This window comes from Sinohyriopsis cumingii, chromosome 15, assembly GCF_028554795.1.
Source record: "Sinohyriopsis cumingii isolate HCF-2022 chromosome 15, ASM2855479v2, whole genome shotgun sequence".
Classification (NCBI taxonomy): domain Eukaryota; kingdom Metazoa; phylum Mollusca; class Bivalvia; order Unionida; family Unionidae; genus Sinohyriopsis; species Sinohyriopsis cumingii.
In genome coordinates, this window is record NC_142975.1 from 116387521 (window position 1) to 116407696 (window position 20176).

The 20176-nt window shown below is 34.2% G+C and overlaps 1 protein-coding gene and 1 long non-coding RNA gene across 4 annotated transcripts in view; one reads left to right on the top strand and one right to left on the bottom strand.

The window, feature by feature from the left end:
* LOC149782544 (arrestin domain-containing protein 17-like) overlaps nt 1-5074 on the bottom strand; it is a 50770-nt gene extending 45696 nt beyond the window's left edge. For 2 of the 3 annotated variants that reach the window (XM_089933974.1, XM_089933973.1), the window contains exons 1-3: nt 4750-5074; nt 2249-2351; nt 1684-1852 (exon numbers count right to left, since the gene is read on the bottom strand). In XM_089933974.1, coding sequence (XP_089790100.1) covers nt 1684-1852; nt 2249-2287 — 208 coding nt within the window. In that variant the 5' untranslated portion in view covers nt 2288-2351; nt 4750-5074. The remainder of the gene's footprint in view (nt 1-1683; nt 1853-2248; nt 2352-4749) is intronic. The other variant, XM_089933975.1, reaches the window with a different exon arrangement.
* Nucleotides 5075-6417: 1343 nt separating this feature from the next.
* On the top strand, nt 6418-14196 carry LOC149782545 (uncharacterized). Its single transcript, XR_016414382.1, has 3 exons — nt 6418-6444; nt 7337-7485; nt 12266-14196. It is a non-coding gene; the product is annotated as an uncharacterized LOC149782545 (long non-coding RNA).
* The last annotated feature ends 5980 nt before the right edge of the window (nt 14197-20176 follow it).

Consider the following 20176-nt stretch of genomic DNA (forward strand, 5'->3'; position numbering starts at 1 on the left):
TTTACCCAGTGTCAGCAAAGTGTGAAATATTGATCACAGTGACCTACCCATGTGATGAGAATGTAGTACTCATCAAGATTCATTTCCTCACCCCATTATTCCAATCTCAGTATAACACAGGATGCTAAAACCTATTTGGCCATAAGCTATATGAAAAACTTAACCCAATGCAGTAAAATGTTAATGTAGGTCACTGTGACATTAATTGTGGTATGGGTATGGTACTAATTGATGATTCTAGCACAAAGAGAGAAATAAGCTCAAAACACAACAGTCAACCAATGGCAGTGAAACATGAAATGCAAGTCATAGAGACCTACTTTTGTGATGAGAGTGTAGTACTCATCAAGATGTATTCCTTCACCAAGTTTCATGAATCCAGGTTAAACAGTATATATCAACAGGGTGTTAAAACCTATCTGATAATAAGCTAACATCAAAATGAAACCTAAGCCAGTACTATGTAATATAGGTCACAGTGATATTCTTTTGTGGTACAGATTTGGTACTAATAAAGATGAATACGCTCATGAAGTTTGATGATGAGTCTAGCATGAACAGAGCTTGAGAGATCAACACAGAACATGCAATTTTACAAAATGAGTGAAGCATGAAGTACAGAGTAGTGACCTACTTTGTCATAAGTGTGTAGTAATAGACTCATCAAGATACATACCCTCACCGAATTTTCATGAATTTAGGTACAAAAGCATATATATATACATATATATATAGGGTAATAGAACCTATTTGGTCATGACATAAATGAACAACAAACTTAGCCAGAAATGCAGATCACAGTGGGTATGGTATTTATACATATACATACAATCATCTAGTTTGATAATCTAACATAAACAGAGCCTGAGAAACAAATGTAAAACACAACATTTAACCAAGGTCAGCGAAGCCTCAAATACAGGTCGCAGTGACCTTCATTTGTGACAAGGGTATAGCATTCATCAAGATGCATCTCCTCACAAGCTTTCTTGAATCTAAGTATAAAAGTATACACAGAATGAAAAAAAATCTAGCTAGTCATGAGCTGAATGCAACAACTTAACCTAAGCCAGTAATATATTAAATGTAGATCATACTGACTGTCCTTTAAGGAAAGGGTGTGCTACTGAGACATAATCATAGAGTTTGATGATTTCATCATGAAGAGATAGCTTCAGATATAAATGTAAACTTCAAAATTTAATGAAAGTCAGCAATGTGTGAAATATGGGTACAGTAACTTACATTTATGATGAAGGAATAGTACTTATCAAGATGTATTACCTCACAAAGTTTCATAATTCTTGATATAATAGTATTTATATAGTGTGCAACAAACCCCGAGCTAAATGCCAAAACCTAATGATGAATGTCCAACAAATGTGCATGTTTATACATGTACCTATTTAGCCCCCAAAGCACATTTCTCCAGTTGTATATGCTATGAAACAGACTCCAAACTGTGGCCTATGACACAGAAAGAAAGAATGATTGACAGTCAGTGAGAGTGTGAATACTTTATCAGCACAGACACCACAGTGGATACTGGGAACAATACAATAACTAACCATTACTTAATAGAAGTGAGCTACAAACTGAAGAAAGAAGTTCTAAAATTTTCAAAAGTGAATCATCTGCAAATTTTCCTTTCTATGACACAAATTAATGTGTAATATTGCATACCTTTCATTTTCATTGGTTTGGTTAGATTGATGATGACCATGCCATTAAGTTGCTGTCCAGTGGTCACAACCTCACATGGATTACTGATGTGAATCTGAAATTGCTCTAACTTCATAATTCTGGAATTACTGTGTCCCTGAATTATTGTGTCCCTGGATTTATTGTGTCCCTGAAAATTTCATCAATATAATTTTTAATCTAAAGTTACCTGTATAGAGAAGAATATTCATATTATTCAAAGCTGATTGTGGACGAGTTAAATATGCGGCCAAGGAGGCTTAAGCAATACCCAATTAATCTTTGGAAATGGGTATTGGAACGTTTTTCTTACCCCATTTTGGGGGAAAATAATTCTGCTACCACTATGCACACATGTCAAGTCGTAATGGTTTATCATGTGATATAAATTTTACTAAACCCATGAGAAACAAAATCACTTTTTTAGATCATCTGTATAAAGAACTTTCTATCTATCCAGCCATATAGTAAAATAACATTATCCCAGGCAGATAAAAATCTGTGCATCACTATGAAAAGAACAACAAAAACAACCAGTCGCACATACCTGTATCTGTTTCTTGTTTACTGAAGAAATTTCAAACATACATCTTTATCAGTCTTCCCTGTTTCAGGATTTGAATTCCTCATGCTTAAGCAATCATTGTCTTCTAGAATTTAATTTCAAGAATTTGAGTCAATATTTATTTATCCATATATATATATATATATATATATATATATATATATATATATATATATATTGGAAATAAATGCAGCATTTAAAATAAAATAAAATTCTGATTCCATTTCACTCAACTATTATATTTCTGATGTCAACCAGTAATGTCCTTACTGACTGGAAGCTCCAAAGCATTTGAAACATGTATTAATTTCAACATTTTCTCTTTACATTTTTAACACTGTTCATGCAGCTGAATCCCCTATCACATTCTACTGTACTGTGACTAACAAAAACACGACATTCAACAATTTTACAATATCTGTATCTTCCGGTGTTAAATTGAAGCTAATACGAGATACACCTCTACTCTTGAGATCTTTTTTGCATTTCTTTGGCTTTGCTGTCCAGACAATGTCTTCATACTTCATCATGATCTTGAGGAATCTGTTCTGGGGACTTGGAGCAGTTTAGTTTTCAAAATGCAGCAAACCTCCTCACAAACTGCTTGATCAAAATTAAGAACAGAAATTATGTTGGAAAACCATGGGTCTGCTTTTACAAATTTTAATCAGCAAAAGGAACAGCTTCAAGTTTTGCAATTAATAATTCGCTGTACGTAAGAATTAATGAAAACACTCTGTCCATACATATATTAACAGAATCAGTGGCCATCAACTTTTTGAATCAAATAGATTCAAATACAGTGTATCTATCTCTGTTCCTCTAAGTGAAAAAACTGTCTTGGACACTTTTATGAGTCATTAATAATCTTGACCAGGGATCAGCAATCTATCTGACTTAGCGTGCCACTTTCACTTTTTCCGGATTAATTACAAAATGTGCCACTAGTAAGCCAGTAACACTGCTAAAATCGAGATGTTTGGTTGCCCTTCATGTGCCACAAGATGGCACATGGGTCGTATGTTGCTGACTCCTGTTCTAGACCAACAAGATGTTCTTCACATTTATTTTTCTGACATGACTGATGGCAGAACAACTTCTCAGTCCACTAATATCCAAGCTTAACTATGTCAAACATATGCATAGGTAGCACTTTATATATTTAACCCATGATGCATTAGACTGTAAAAGAGCAAGGCATGCTTATTATTAAGCACGCAGGACAAGTGAGGACCTAATTATCACTTACCAGTGAAATAGAGAGAACAGAAATAGTAATGTTCCCAATTCATTGGTCACCTGCTTTGCTTTGTAAACAAAGTTTATAGTTTTTGATACAATTAAGCTGGCAATCTTCACAAGGGTGTGGGAGCTGCAAATGGAGCCCAGCTTGGGACTGAATATTTATAATTTACCAGCATCATTCAAAAACTTCTAAATAATTCCACAAGCCTGACTAGCATTATTTTTACTCAGAATACAGGTACCCCATTCTGTAGTAAAAGTCGTACAGGTCATATATGTGCATTTACTCATCTTAAATTGAATATTAAAAGAATAATGAACTGTTTAAAAATTTAATGCTAAGTTGGTTTAACAGAGTTCAGTTTTGATTATTTAATACTCTGCACCGTAACTGTAATGAAGAAACTTCCAGGCATATAATATTGATAGCTATGGGACATTACAATGGTGGCCAGGTACTAAACTGGGTCAAGAAGAGAGCATGTAACAAGTTGTTTATCAACATGTGTAGCTTTCAGTGTGACATCACAGCATGCAACATTCAATCCGGATTGAACTGGATCACACATTTAGGTTGATCTAGTAAAAAAATAACCACATCATTTAAAATTGATTACTTCTCAGGGCATGTAAATAATGACCTTCCAAAGGAATATGTATGTATGAGGTTCCAAATAAAGTGAACAATTTTTCATTTGATGGTATGCAAAATCATACTCTAAAATTTACTGGTAATGTCCGAACAAAACAAATCTGCCTGTTGGTCTGGAGTGGCACCATGTGTCGAGTTATGTTATTTCTTTTTACCACTGACCTCAACCCAAAAGAACGTTCCAAAAATCAAAAACTGGGTCGGATAGGTCATCCTTGCAGAGAGACTCGAGTTACATCTAGATCAACAATTTGTTCTCTGCATGTTAAGGAGTAGCCCGGTGTGTAAGAAAATCTGCGCTGATATTTATGTTTTGGGCGTCAGGGACGTAGCACTAAAACATAAATAACATGTGATACGTCTTACATGTTGGACTACTTAAGTGGGGGGGGGGTAGGAATAGGATTACTACGTGTTGGTCTAGTCCAACAATGTAAGACGTAGCGCATGTTATTTTTGTTTTAGATGCCCAAAACATAAATATCTGCATCGAGGTCTTACATGTAGGATTACGTGTTGGTCTACATCTGTTCATCCTTCATTAAACACTGGTCAATAAATTATACAACAAACACAATGAACTTACCTGCTTACCGGAGCTAACGGTGATACTAGTTTTAGAACATCTTTAAATAAACACAGCTTCTCTATAAGCGAAAATGTTCGCAATAATTATGCTGCTCAATTAGCCTATAGGTTTCATTTTCAATGAAAAGATACTGGTATTTGACCCACTGGCATGAAACGTTCACATTCAGTGAAATTTGGTTTATCACATGTTATACAACATAAGAGTTCATTTTAAATGTATTGTTGTGAAGGGCAGTAAGAAATGTAGTGTTTTACAAATCATACACTAAGTTCCGAATTCAATGAGCTATTAGCACCCTAAATTTACTGTCTGTGGAACATCATATTCTCTAACATAATGGCAATTAGGGTCCGGAAAGAAACCAAGCTAAACTCTAACCAGGAATAATAAGATCGTCGTCATTATTTAAAACAACGGTTCAGCATAAGCTCTCATTTTATGAGCTTTTTACCGGTACTGCATAAAATAAATAAGGCATTACAAGATGCATTATTAGTGATAAATCTAAACAAATCTAAACAAATCATACGACATAAAAACAGAACTGGTTCAAAAATACAACGCATGACTTAAGAAAGGAGCAAGCAACGAATTGTAAAACGCAGTGATTAAAAGTGAATTTATTATATAGGTTAAATTAAAGAAAACATAATTTAAGATTATAAATTGTATAATTTTTTTTTAAATTATTGCTAAGAATTGAAATTTAAATTAAATGCAGACGCACCCAAATAGAATGATGCGATGCAGCTTACGCCTTACACAAAAAAGAAAGGAGCTAACAGTATGGCACTTGATTAGTACATAATACAAGGGCAAATAAACAAACAAACGCTAACACAAACATTTGCCGTCATCATGGCGTGGGGACGGTATTATTTACAGATATTACATTAACAGACTCTACTATTCCAAGATAGAATTAAAGAAATATCGTTCGGTTGCTCTATAAAGCCGTTTGGTAGCTCATTCCATAGAGTGGCAGCTCACATCTAACAGACATTTTGCCGAATGTTGAGATTTTTATTCTTGGGACATCTAAAATATTCGAATATCTAAAATTATATTTCTTGTTTTCAAAACGTATTATGTCATCCATCATTTGGAAGCACGCTTATTCAGTATTTTGAAAATCTCTGGAGCCATATCCCGAAGTCTTCTCACCTTTAGAATTTTCATTGTTGCCGTAAATAAAAGTTTGTGATAGCTGCTGGTTAAATCATCATACATAAATCTTAGAGCAAAGTCTTGCATTTGTTCAAGTTTAGTAGTTTTCATGTCGCTTCAGAAATGAAAGGCTAAGGCCAAATATTGAAACTGAGAATATAAATGTATATAAAATTGTTAAAGGCACAATAGTGCAGCTGAGGGTGAATTTTCTTACAAAAATGTTGGGACATTTATGTATATCAACTGATTAAATACTATTTAAAGGCATTTCTAGGGTAATATCAAGTACGTAGGGGTTCTCGTTATGAAATACGAGCTCTCTGAAATCTTCGTACGTAGAGTAACGAATCTATCGTCTCCATGTTGAAATCCCGCTCGGCAGTGATCGGCAGATCCCGAATGAATAACACACATAATTCCGGTGACCGAAATTTGCATAATTATAGGCCACATTGTAAACACTGAAGATGATGACGTAACACACAACCACGCTACGGACCGCCCAAAATGTCAACAACGGTGAGTACGAGCTTCTTCTGATCTCATTCTTTTCTTCTTATCCTTTTCCTTTCTAATTTTAATTTTGAGAGGAAACAATGAAATGTATGTAGAACTACTTTTATAGTTATATTTCAAAGTTTTTGTGGTACGAGAATAATTTAAATCGATGTGCTCTGTACAATATTGCAAAAACCCACAGGTACTCACTCTATTTCTTGCCCAGTAGAATTCGTACTGCCTCACGTCCGGGCCCCACCACTCAATTTTATAAATGAAAAGCATCAGTGATATTTGAAAATGCTCAAAATTGAGTAACTTCATTAATCAATTTATAAATTCTAACCAGATTGTCACCAGTGGACCCCTAACACCCATCTTTCTGATGTTTCAAACGAAGCGGAAAAGAATTTGTGTGCTTCTCCAAGTTAATACTTTACATACACAAGGTTTTAAATAAGCTTTTTTTTTTTTTTAAATCTGCGACCAGAATATGGAATCCGGGTTCAAAACTCGGGGCCAGATCATAAAAAAGTACACACACACACAAACGTACAGTCACTTGTCAGCTGAAGTTTGACCACAGCTTTATTCTTGCACATGTTTATTGGGTATTGTGCACACTGAGTAAATAGACACATAGACTTTGCTTTGGTGCCCATTCGAGGAAAGAAGGGGCCCTTTTTAAATTTTGGATCCCCACCCTACCCAACACTTGACCTGATCCAGCCCAAAAAAACTTCCATCAAATCACAACCTCTCATGTAATAATTTCTGATACAAAGTTAGCACTATATTCCTATAAGTTTGATAAGTAGTCATGAATATATTAGTTGTCAAATTATGAAATACATTTACATATTAAAATTCATTAGATAGACTTAAATCAGCTCACTTTCAAGCTCATTTCTAGAGCGACCTTTAAGAGGAAGAGGGAGGATGAGGCATGGAGCAAGAAGTTGAAAAACCAGATGGGGGAGAGGAGGAAGACATGCTGTGCAGCCTAAAAACTGAGCTGACCAAGCTCTACACATAGTTCAGACAAGGCAGACAAGAATGAGGGTAATTGTTTATTTATATCTTGCAAAACAAGTATTGATTGATATTGAAAAATGTTTGGTACTAAGTAACTTGGCAAAGACTCTAATATCTATGTCAGTAGTGTTTTGCACAACTTAGAAAATGCATACTTGTATTAAAGGATTAGTTATTTTACCAAACAATGTATGTTTAAACTGCTTTACTTTTTGTTGCTACTCAACACCCCACCCCAATATGATTTGATAAAGGAAGACTATGCACAGATACCATAGAAAATACAGAGGCCCCTCATTTATATGGCCACCTTATATAACACCAAAATGGTAAAAGTATTATGGAGACAATCTCATAGAGTACCCCATTGCACGATGAAATACATATAATTGATATGAAACTAAATACAAAAGGTTTAACATGGGTCACTTAAATGCACAAGGTACATGTATAGTGGAAAAAATAGAACATATTAAGTAATGTTGTCTTCCAAGGAAAATAATATGCATGTTTTAGGACTCACTGAAACCAAATTAAATGCTAGCCACAATGATAATCTATTTCACTGTCAAGGCTACAATAAACCATTATGCAGGGACAGAGAGACAGCGGGGAGTGGGGGGGGCGTCTTGTATACATTACAAGATGTAAATGCAGAAAGGCGACCTGACTTGGGGTCACATGAAATTGAGAGTATTTGGGTGGAAATTTCTCAAAATAATGCAGAATCATTCCTAGTTGGTTTCATTTATAGGTCACCTTCCTCCAAAGCAATTTGGAATGATAACTCTTTGAAACAAATAGAAAATGTTCATGCACAGGAGAAAGAAACATATATACTCAGCAGTGTAAATAAGGACCTACTCAATACTCAAATAAGGAGTAACTGGATGGAATTTTTTGAATCATTAGGCCTAGTCAAGTGTAACAGAAATATCAAGCACTCTTATTGATCACATTTATACCAACCTACCAAACAATGTGGCTTATGTTAATGTACCAAATGTTGGTCTTAGTGACCACTATCCTACTTTTTTGACAAGAAAGGTTAAATGCAACATAAATAGGAACAATACACACAAAACTATCACTTACAGATCTTTCCAAAATTGAAGTAAATAACAATTTCAAGATGACCTATATAAAGTTCCATGGAATATTATCCAAAATTTTGATGACATATGTGAAGCTCTAAAAGTGTGGACTGATTTATGAATGTAGTCTCTAAGCATGCACCACTAAAAGTACATTGAGTAAAGTATGAAATCCAACCTAACTGATTTACTACTGAAATTCTAGATGCTATGAAGACACGAGACCAATTGAAGGCTATGGGAAACCATGCACAATATCAAGTATGGGGAAATAACATAACAAGTATGATTGAAAAGGCTAAAAAAAGACCTTTTTATCAATCAATGCTTGAAAACACAAAGAGCAACACAAACTCCATTTGGAAAGTCTTCAGTGAACTCATTGGGGTAAAACACAAAGATCAGACAAATAAAATTCACTCACGTCTGGTAAATGACACAAAAGTCACTGATGACACTGACATTGCAAATATTTTGAGTGATTTTTTTCACTAACGTTACCACTAAGTTAAAAGAACCAGTGATAGAAAACAACTATAATAAGCTCAGAAATCCCTAAGGAGGGATGTTTCTCTATCCCACAGGTATAAAAAAAACTGCTAAAAAATGTCTCAGTAAACTTGATATCAAGAAAGCTACAGGACTTGATCAGATTGGTCCACCACTCATTCAAACTTCTGCCTCAGCTATTTCAGATAGCATAACATTCATAATCAATTTAAATATTGCAACCTCATCTGTCCCCAAAATATGGAAAACTGCAAAAGTAATGCATATGCACAAATCTGGTTCTAAGAATGATGCTGATAACTACCAGCCAATTTCAATACAACCAAAACTTGTCAAAATTGATTGAAAAACATGTCCATGACTCGTTCATGCCATATTTAACGAAACAGTTGCTGTTACACCCTATTCAATCAGGCTTTAGACAGAAACATTCATGTGAGACTGACTTGATCTCTCTAACTGATAAATGGCTTCAAACACTTGATCAAAGTAGAATAATAGGATCTCTATTTGTAGATTTCAGGAAAGTTTATGGGTTGGTGTACATGAAATTCTTTTAAGAAACTGAAAATCAACCAATGTGATGAAAGCACAATTAGATGGTTTACTTCAAACTTAAGAGAGAGAACACAACATATTTATATAAATAATGTTCTGTCAGAAATCTGGAACAATTAGATATGGAGTACCACAAGGTTCAATTTTAGGTCCATTACTACTGATACTATTTATTAATGGCCTACCACTTTTTACTAAGGGACTCAATTTCATCTACAGATCTCTATGCAGATGACACAACATTGTCAGACATCCAAAACACAAAGCACAAACTATAAATTTATTTACAGGATGCCCTAAACAAACTGGACAACTGGTGCACATGCAATGGCATAGTGGTAAATACTGGAAGAACTTGTTGTTGTTCTAGTGTTTAACGCCATTTTTCAGTACAAGATAGGCTATACATGGCGGCCAGTATAACTGATGGAGGAAGAACCCTGGAAAACCCAGGGAAGAACCACCGACCCACGAGAAGCTACTGGCAGGCTTTCCCACATACCCACGCTAGCCGACTGGAAGAACTAAAATATTACTTATCTCAACATGGCAAAAAAGAACAAATCTTGATAGTGATGAACTATGTCTGACATGGAAGGATACAAATTTGCAAATGGTTTGTCAGTATAGACTACCTGGTGTTTTGGTACATAATAACCTATCATGGACTGAACATGTCAGTAAAAAAGTTAATTCAAGTTTATGGCTTTTCAGTAGGATAAGGTACAGAAAACTATTTTATAACAGTTACATACAACCCTATTTAGACTACTGTAACACAGTGTGGAGTAATTCAAATGATAAAATCATAGCAAAGCTGGCACATCTTAAAACAAGTGCATTGAGGCTATATCAATCCAGAAAGTAAGCAAGGAAAATTTTAGCTGGTAAGTTAAAATTATTACCTATTAAAGACTGAATCTGGTTGAGAAAAGCCAAATTAATGTACATGATATCCAATAATAGTGCTCCTGAATATTTACAAGTATAGGCTACCTGGTAATACTCCACAACTGTGATCCATGTCTACCAAACAGTATAAAATTACCAAACCAACTAAGGAATTATTCAAAAAATGTTTCCAGTACTCTGGAACTTTGCTCTGGAATAGTATTCCAGTTGATTTTAGAAATGCCAACTCTATTTCCTTCTTCCAAACCAATATATACAGCGGCTTCAGAGATACACTTAAAATAGATAAATTCCTTTGTATGAAGGCCTAATGGTAGATTAGCTAAAATCATTTCATATTAGTGATCTACGTTAGTGGCATACAAACATTCAATACTATTAAGGTCAACTTGCTCTTTTTTCAATTTAATTAATAAACCAACTGAAGTAATACATTTATTAGTTTTATTTTTTTTAAATACAAAATGGGAACAAAAAGTCTATGCAATCTTACTTTGGAGTTCAGCAATTAGACCTGACTAGGTTGCAGTTTTTTAAAAAAATTAGACATGTACAGAATTCATATAGCCATTTAAGTCTTGTGAAATAAATACTACACTTTTATTCTTCTGTTTTAAATATGATGCATGCCTTAATGTGTATTTCTAAAGCCCCAAAATATGTTAAGATAATACTATATATGCAATATCTTGATAAACTTAAGGATTTAATAATCCTAAATTGTTTTATTTATCCAGAATTAAGACTGACATGAAGGCTTGCAAGAATTTTTTTTCCCTTCTTATCTGATCTAACATTTTTGGGTAAGAATTTTAATTGCCCAGTCTGCTTGGCATTCAATGTTTCCACCTTTGAACTGGTGATTAGTGCAAATGATTTCTGTATAACAAATTTACTCGATTCAATGGCAATTTTGAAATTTCTTTAATTCTTTCAATAACTTTTATATATTCCTTAAGCGTGTTATTGCCAGAGCTTAAAATTTTTATGTACAAAATGTATATATCAAAAGGTATGAATAACTTGACACGTATGTTGGCTACATTACAGAAAACCTCTTTCTGTATACAGGATATGTGTAGCACATGCCTATGAATGTACAACTTGCACTTTGTACCAATAAAATCAAAATACTGCATCAATTTACAAACAGAATTAAAACTTTGATAGTTACTCTTACAATACAACATTTACAATGAATTCCATTTCCAAGGTGGACTCTCAAAGATTGATAATTGATGTACATATATGATTGTTGTAAATGTTATTTCTTTGCAACCACTGTGAAAGAATTTTAAAATTGTAAACCGTGCAAAAACAGACATGCATACATATGCAAATGATAAGGACTTTGTTTTAATTTACAATTGATACTCATCGAGTAGATTCTTTTCATTACCTGATTTCAATGTGGGTACCTCACTAAACAAATCTATGCTGCAATCAACCATTCCTATTTGATCCCAATGCAGGTGTCTCTGACTTCTAGAAATGCTCCCCAAAAACTTTGAGCTGTCCATCTTAACATAAACTATCAGTTCTAGTTGCGATGGAACTCTCATTGTTCATGTCAAAATAAAAACCATGTGCAGTTTTGATCCATGTGTATTTGACAGTGGAATTTGCTGATCGAAGATGAATAACATTTGAATAAGCACATGCTCCTATTATTTCTTAAAATATATTCTTTTACATTTTAGAAATAGGATATTACAGTTGGAATAATTTTTCAGATTTTTCAAGATCTAATCCTTGATGAGGCTGTTCTTGCCTTGTCCAGGATGTACAGACAAAATGTTCTTGTCCTCAACGATAAAGTTGACTTGATGAGTGCCAACAGTCATGCTACCTATAGGCAGTTCATACTATGGCAACATGGAAGGTTGGGGTCTGGACAGAGACATGTAATTTCCTGTTGCTGTTTCTGGCAGATACATGACAAATATCCAGATGGACAATACACTGGCTTCCTCCCCTCTAGGCTTGCATGAACTTAAACACTTTCTTGCATGTATGAGTTTGTATATAAATGAATACAATTGATTTTATTCATTGTTTTCTTATAAATGCACATAATATTGCATCAAACAATAATGCTTTCAGATTTTTTTTAACATCAGTCTATTTCTGCCTATAAACAATGTGGGCACGATCATAAATAATCAATATAAAAAGTTTTCAGCAACTGCAGATACAATATTATACATTATTTTATTTTCAACTACTGATATTTCAGGATATTATATAAAGTGTAACCTGCCTTAGCTGACACCTCTATATATCAGACACTGTTTCATATTTTACATAACTAAAATCGAGAGATCTCCTTCACCACACCAAAACTAGAGTTGATGGTGGTTCTTGAGGTGCCAGGTTTCTACACATTCTCCTGGGATCATCTTCCTTTAGTTCTCTTCTCCTCTGCATACCTGCTTTCCCTCAAGTTGACAGATAAGGACTTTCTTTATAAGCTCCCTGATGTGGGGATGTTTTCTTTTCCTTGCAAGGGTAGACGGACCATCTGCCGCTTTTTTTTGTTGTAACATCGATGCCTGTTTTAAAGAAAAATTTATTTTCTTAACATGTGTGACAAGCATCCCCATGCTAACCCATATTAACTTTTTACCCAATATTAGAGCCTCATGATCAGTTCCCAAGAAGGAGTTGTTGAGGGTTTGTTTTTGTTCGTATTTGTTCTATCCACAAAATACTATGTGAGACAGGATGCATTTTTGCCCATTCCTTCAGAAAGCAACATGTTTTCATGAACAGGTATTAGATAGTAATCATCATGATGACATCATCTACCCCAAACGTCCTGAGGATATTCCATAAACCCCATATATCCTTAATAAAGTGTGTCAGTCCCTTGGGAAAGTGCTATACATATCACTGGATCTAATTATTAGACTTGCATTGCTCAAATCAAAATAAATATCCACTAGAATGATAACAATACTAATTACAAGATCTGTATGCATGAAAATATTAAGATTCCTTACCACACATTTATAAATGTGTGCCGATTGTTGCAAAATGACTTGTATCTAATACAAAGTTTTCATGACTTGTACATGTGAATAATACTCCATTCGTCTGATCTCCAGGCAGGGATCATAATGCACAATCACTATATAAAATTATTTCTAATGCCCTGTAGTGAAACAAGCTTACACTATCTCCCCTTCTTTGTTTCTCATTACACCTCAGCCACTTTGTATATTGTGATTCAAAGCAGCTAGCTCATTCCTAATCCTGTACACAGGAGGGATGTATGAAAATCTCTTGGCACTGTACATCATGATCTGCTGATGAAAAACTTCAAGCTCAGCAGTGCTTCTGCAATTATCAAAAACATGTATCTTGTAACATGTGTTATTTGTAATCTGCTAACAGATTAATACAATTATTAAATAATCATTACTGTTGGTAATTTTTGCATACATAAAATCTTTACTGAAGTGTTTATTGATAGAGTGTCATGGAATTGTTTATACCTGATGTGCATGTCTTATACCTGAAATTACCAAAGACTTGAGAAGGAGTGTCACTATACATGTATCATGTGCACACATCTTATGAATTCTAACTTATTCAGATCTTCAAATGGTAAATATATACAGTGATTTATTATTTAGTTGAGAATAAAAATATCTAAAGTGGTCTTCATATTTTTCTTTTAAATACCATGCAATTGTTGCAATCCTGAAATGGCATACCTGAAATTTAATTAATACTCCACTGTTTTCAGCACTTTGGCTTTCTTCTTGGGATCATCTTCATCAAGCCAAGGCTTTGTCAGCTCTTCATTCTCCAAGTAAGGTTCATGAAGACATTTATTAATGCCTTGGCCATGTGAGAGGATCTACTCATGTGTATTGGTGATGTGATTTAGGACACTCCTCAAGATACTCTGAAAGAATGCCACAATCAATAACTTTAGCACCTAAAGCTGGTCTCTTTTGTCATGGTGACCCCATATTGATAAGACAACTTGATTTATATCATAAAGTGAAAGCTACATTGTAGAACTGGCTAATAGTTAGTGTAGCAGGATTCAAATTTTCCTCAGATCATTGTTCCTTCAATATTCCACATTACTATGACATTTCAAATAAATTACTTTTAATAAACTACATACCTAGAAGATTTGGTGATGAATATATATTGATAAAAAATACATTAAAAGAAATCAGAAGATAAGGATTATGCACTGTAATTTTGATTTCATACAAAGGTATACAATAGCAAATGTTTACATATATGTTTCAAATAAAAGGACTGAAAACTCACAAAAAATTGTCCATAGCTGCTAGCAGTCTTGCATGAAAACCAAAACTGTTTCATGTCTTGGGACCATTGTAATAAAGCCATATTATCCATTTGTTTGGCAACCTTGAAAAGTAGGTAGATAAAATAAAGTTAAAAATGCATGAAGAGCAATCATCAAAACAGTAACAGCTTTTCAATTCCAAAAGTTTTATAACAGTAAAGAGTGAAAACCAACAAGTCATTTAATTCCCAAGAATAAAAAATGAAATTTAAAAAGAACTTACAGTATTGTAAATTAAATCCCAAATAAGTTATATCACCAGTCCTAATGAATAAAGTTCTAATGAACTGCCAGTGGTTTCCAAAAACAAACTTCAACTGTTATCACAGTATTTTGTTTTTAAATTAAATATGTCTTATGTGCATTCATCATGAGCTAAGTGAATAGATGGGAAGAGGGTGTTAGCAAGAACTGCATGTGGGACATAGATACATGTATAAATGGGAAATGGCATAAGGAAAGCATATGAGGCATGTAGACACAATTTCAATATACAATCACTGGTCCTCTAAGTATTGAGTGGGGGAAAAAAACCCAGCTGTGATTATTGGGTTAGCCATCATAGTATACCAGAACTTTTTTGCATAACCAAAACAATGACAGTTCAAATTATGCCTTTTTCTATGCATCAAGTGGCACAGTTGAAATACCCAACCCCACTTCTGAGAAAGCGAAATTCAAGGTTTTTTTTTAACTCAAACTAAGAAAAGCATGAAGTGGGAACTCAACCTGCTGGCAGTTATAATAATGTCCTTTATCAGCATTGCATTTGTTACATCATTGTTTTTAGCAGAATGACAATTGTAAGACAACCCCCACCCACACACAAAAAAATCTGCAAGAAATTTGTCATTTTTACGTTCCTGATTCAATAGCAAATACTTCAGATACTGAAGGTGTCTTCATTCTCTCAGTATGTTGCAAAAGCACTTGGCCAGGTGTTGATGTGAAGCATGAAAATGTACTGGCCATCGGTTCTGTATGCTTGGGTTCATCTTTTGCTATATTCTTTTAAATATTCATTTGTATTATAAGTTATGCTTTAAATCTGTTTCTTTGTGCACTGTGTTAAACACTTAGAACTAAAATACTTCATTTAAGCAAGAATGCATAATAATAGATCTATAAAAAAAATTCACATCAATAAAACTAACTTGACTGCAGCTCAAAACTTTAACTGATAACAATCTACCAGCCATATATTTGGTAGCACTACAACATCCTTTCCTATCATGACTAGAGATCCTTTTGTAACTGTAGTCAATACAGTGCTTTATAATAGACTTACTAGTAGTTGAAAGATGTAAAATAAAATCTTATTATTTGTTCCATCACGTTTACATGATAAGGTTATTAAACTTTTATGCAAGTAATGTGCATGTCACATTAACCTAAGGTGTGTGTGTGTGTGAGAGAGAGAGAGGGATAGATATGATATAAATAATGATAACGCTTGTAAATGTATCTAAGTTCCCTCGCCGAATTTTAAAAAAAAAACCTGTCTCACGAAGATAACTGACAGGTGTACAAAATGACCTTTATGAGCACGCTGTTATAAAAAATAAATAATATATTCCACCCCAACATACACACAATGCAGTCACCGAGTGAAATATTGATCAGCCGATCACATCTATTTTGGACATATCACAAAGCAAGTCCTTGTGCAAACATTGTATTAATAAAACAGTGTGCTTTCAAACATACAGTAGGAACAAAATATTGAAAAATGGAGAACACTTATACATAGACATCACAGTCACTTGATTCTGGGGAAACTAATGTGATTCACCATATAACACCGACATTGGCTTACCTGTCCAACAACAACTTCGCCTTTTGAGTCCCTGATGCCAGTCCTAACTCTTACATCAATGCTCTCCATCGAACAAACTGGTCCCCAAGACGAATACTTGATAAGTCCCGTTCGGTTTCTCAGACAGTTTTTCAACGTTTCTTCTCGGAAAGCGATAAGCGCGGGCGACCTTTACGTTTTTGACGCTCACGTGTGTCCGCCATTTTTGTTTACAGTAGATATTTAAATTACAACCACGTGACTCATAACCCGCCCACTGGACGAAGATGACGTATACATTTTTGTGGTCACGTGAGGTTTCCGTAACGGTTCGTGACCTACAAGTTTCAATTAAAGCGGGCCCCCACAAAAATTCATTTTCTCTCGTTTATTTATCAATTGCTCAATTTAATCTTCTCAAACTCTAAGTTATTTTGAATTATTTCAGCTTATAAGTCGACACATTTCACTAGTTATGTGATCTGTAACATTCACAAAATTACGAACACTCTGCACTATTGTGCCTTTAAATTTTTTTATTCTTGTTAGCTTTATGACCCATACGTTTTAAGACATATACTGCTTTGAAGCTTTCCTATAGATTTGTTTTTAAAAAAACATTTGAATCGAATTGCAGGTAATACTAAATGTCAATTCCATGCAGTTTAACAATTTCTTCGCAATTTTTGGATATCACTGCTTATATTAAGTACAGGTTTCATACTGAATGTCCTTTTACCCACCGCTATTGGTTGCAACTTTTCTGGATCCGCCAGCATTTTGTTAGCAGAGAACCAGTCAATCAGAATGTTCAACTCCGGGATAATAAAACGACTGGGATTTGGGTCACAATTTCTCATCTTAAAGCCTTTCTGTGACTATCATTAGGAATTATTCTAAGATGAGAAGTGGTTTCGATCATAATTTTATCTCTCTAAAGATTTATAAATTTTTCAAAGGAACTGCTAAACGCCAGTCAGAATGAAAATGGTTTTTAGTTTTGGATTCAAAAAAAGAGATAAAAGCAACATCTATTGACTGATTAGGGTAATACCAGACTTTTCCAAATCCTTACCTCAACAGATTAGTTCTTACATTTAAAATGTATATAATTCTTTCTTTCCCAGTAGGTATACATTCATTGGTATAATGTAATAAGACATTAATTATATTTGTTTAGCAATTCCGAACCAGTATTTAATAACACATTCATATCAATTCTCCATATACAGACATATGGTTGGTAGAAAGTTACAACCTAGTAACAATTGCAATATTTTCTATTTTCTATATTGTCTGCTTTCAAAATCCCCAAATTTCACAGATGTAAGACAAATTTGAGATACAAAAGAATCAAATAAATCACACATTATATTCAATGGACATTGTTTGACATGGTTGATTTTTAGTTGTTATATTTTAAACAATTGGATAATATACATGTATGTGATACACACACGAACCTCAATAGTTTGTATGTCAGGTTCGATTCTCATCTGTATCTGGAAGTTATCCATGCTGGTCAGAAAAAAAATATCTCAGTAGTTTCTTTGGAAGGAAAGGCCCGGTTCATTCAACGAAAAACGACAAATGGTGTAGGAACGAGAAACATATGAGTGCCTAAAGACTGTAATGAAGATGTAATCAAAGGGAAAGAATTGGAACTGATCTTCTTTAGCGGCTAAACTAAACAAGGCCGAATAAACGTATATGTATGTTTGATATTCGAGATTTTAAGGAGACTCTATTTATAGGAACAGTGGCAGAAATGTCCGAGAAAAGTCATTTCCCGTCCTTCGCTTTTTTTCTAGGGTTAGTTAGAAAGAGAAATGTACATGATTTGCAAGCAGAAAGTGCTGAAACGAAGTCTGGCAGAATAAAAACAATCCCTGAAACAAAGAAATGAGGTAGTAGATCAAACTCTCTTCCTTCATCATCTGCCAAAAGAGGAAACGATCAAAGAAAAGGAACGAGAGTAGTAGCCAACATTTTAGTGTATGGGTGGACAGAGTGTTACTACTTTACATTTAAAATGACCCCAGTATTTACTGAGCACGTCAGCCTTGCTTGATTCAGTTTTCAAGTATATGTTTGTGTATATGACTGACGTGCTGCAAAAAGCCATAAGTGAGTACAAAAGCGTGGGTGAAGATGAACCCTTTGAAGTAATGGGCAGTCTTAAATGCAAAAGACGTTTTACGAAGGAAAGCCTCAAAAGTGTTTTCACGGAAATAGAACATAAAGAACTCATCCAGACACCGAAATTTTTCACTAGTTGTTGGTAGGAACCTTTGAAAGATAACTGCATCAGAGATGAAACCTTGAAAGGCATTTATACAAACCTATTTCAATAGATCAGTCTTGACCTTAAAGATGGAACGGAAGAAGATTTTCGGGAGAGTTATTTATTTAAGGGAATTAGATTCAAACATGCTTCGGTGTTTTCTCAGGTTTTATACGAGGGTCACAGTTGATGGCACAGAATGCAATCACTTTCCGACATGCATTATACTAGCCTGTCCGGCTTATCACGAAAGCTTTTGCCCATTCATGTTTTTGTATGCTACAAATACTGAAAACATACGAAATCATGGAATTTAACAGATTGCTAAAGAGTAACATGTGGGTATTGGATATTATATACCCTGAAATCCTATTTTATTAACTTGACTAGTTCTTTTTGACATTTTAGGTAATTATTTGGCAAGTGTATTATTTCTAGATTTTAAAGTGCACAGGAGGACTAACTTTAATTATGGTTGAAATTTGAAAACACGATACACGTATAATTTAGGTCTGACTAGGAGTAATCAAGTAATTACCTTTTCATTGCGTCAGTCTATTTTTCCATGTGTATGACCGTCCATACGTATCGTAACTAGCACAGGTTATCAAACCTTTAATATAATTCAGTGTCATCTTCTACGTGAACTGCCGAATACATAAACATGTGCGTATTAAACATGTACTGTCTTCTACATGTAGATGTGCCTTGAAAAGGTATTGTCTTCTCGTCTTTGATATTAAGAAATTAACAACAACTTTTGAAAGAATAAAATAAAATGAAAAACACCAAAACACGTGGCACTTTATGAGAGCAGTTACTTGTAACTGCTTAGCTTAGGAATAATTCAACATATCCTGACGCTAATTGCCTTGCAAATTCTATCTTAGACTTAAATGTATATTTTAGTAGAATTATATATTCGTCTCCTGTTTTGATACACACAGTTGCCGATCTTGGCATTGAACGTTGCCAGCTTAAGCCCTATCAAAGCTTAGTAATATTTAAACATATTTTCGTGACATTAGGTACGCAACCCAGCTTTGGTACAAATGTGTTTATTGATGCATTTCCACTTCGTTTTTTTCTTCTTCAAAGAGTTATTTTTTTAAATGTGCGTCAATATCTGACTATCTATGACACTTTTGTTCTTTTTTAAAATACTTTTTACTGTAGCTTGAAACATTGTTTGATGCTAAACCATTTTACATAAATTGGCAACCTCAAAGTCA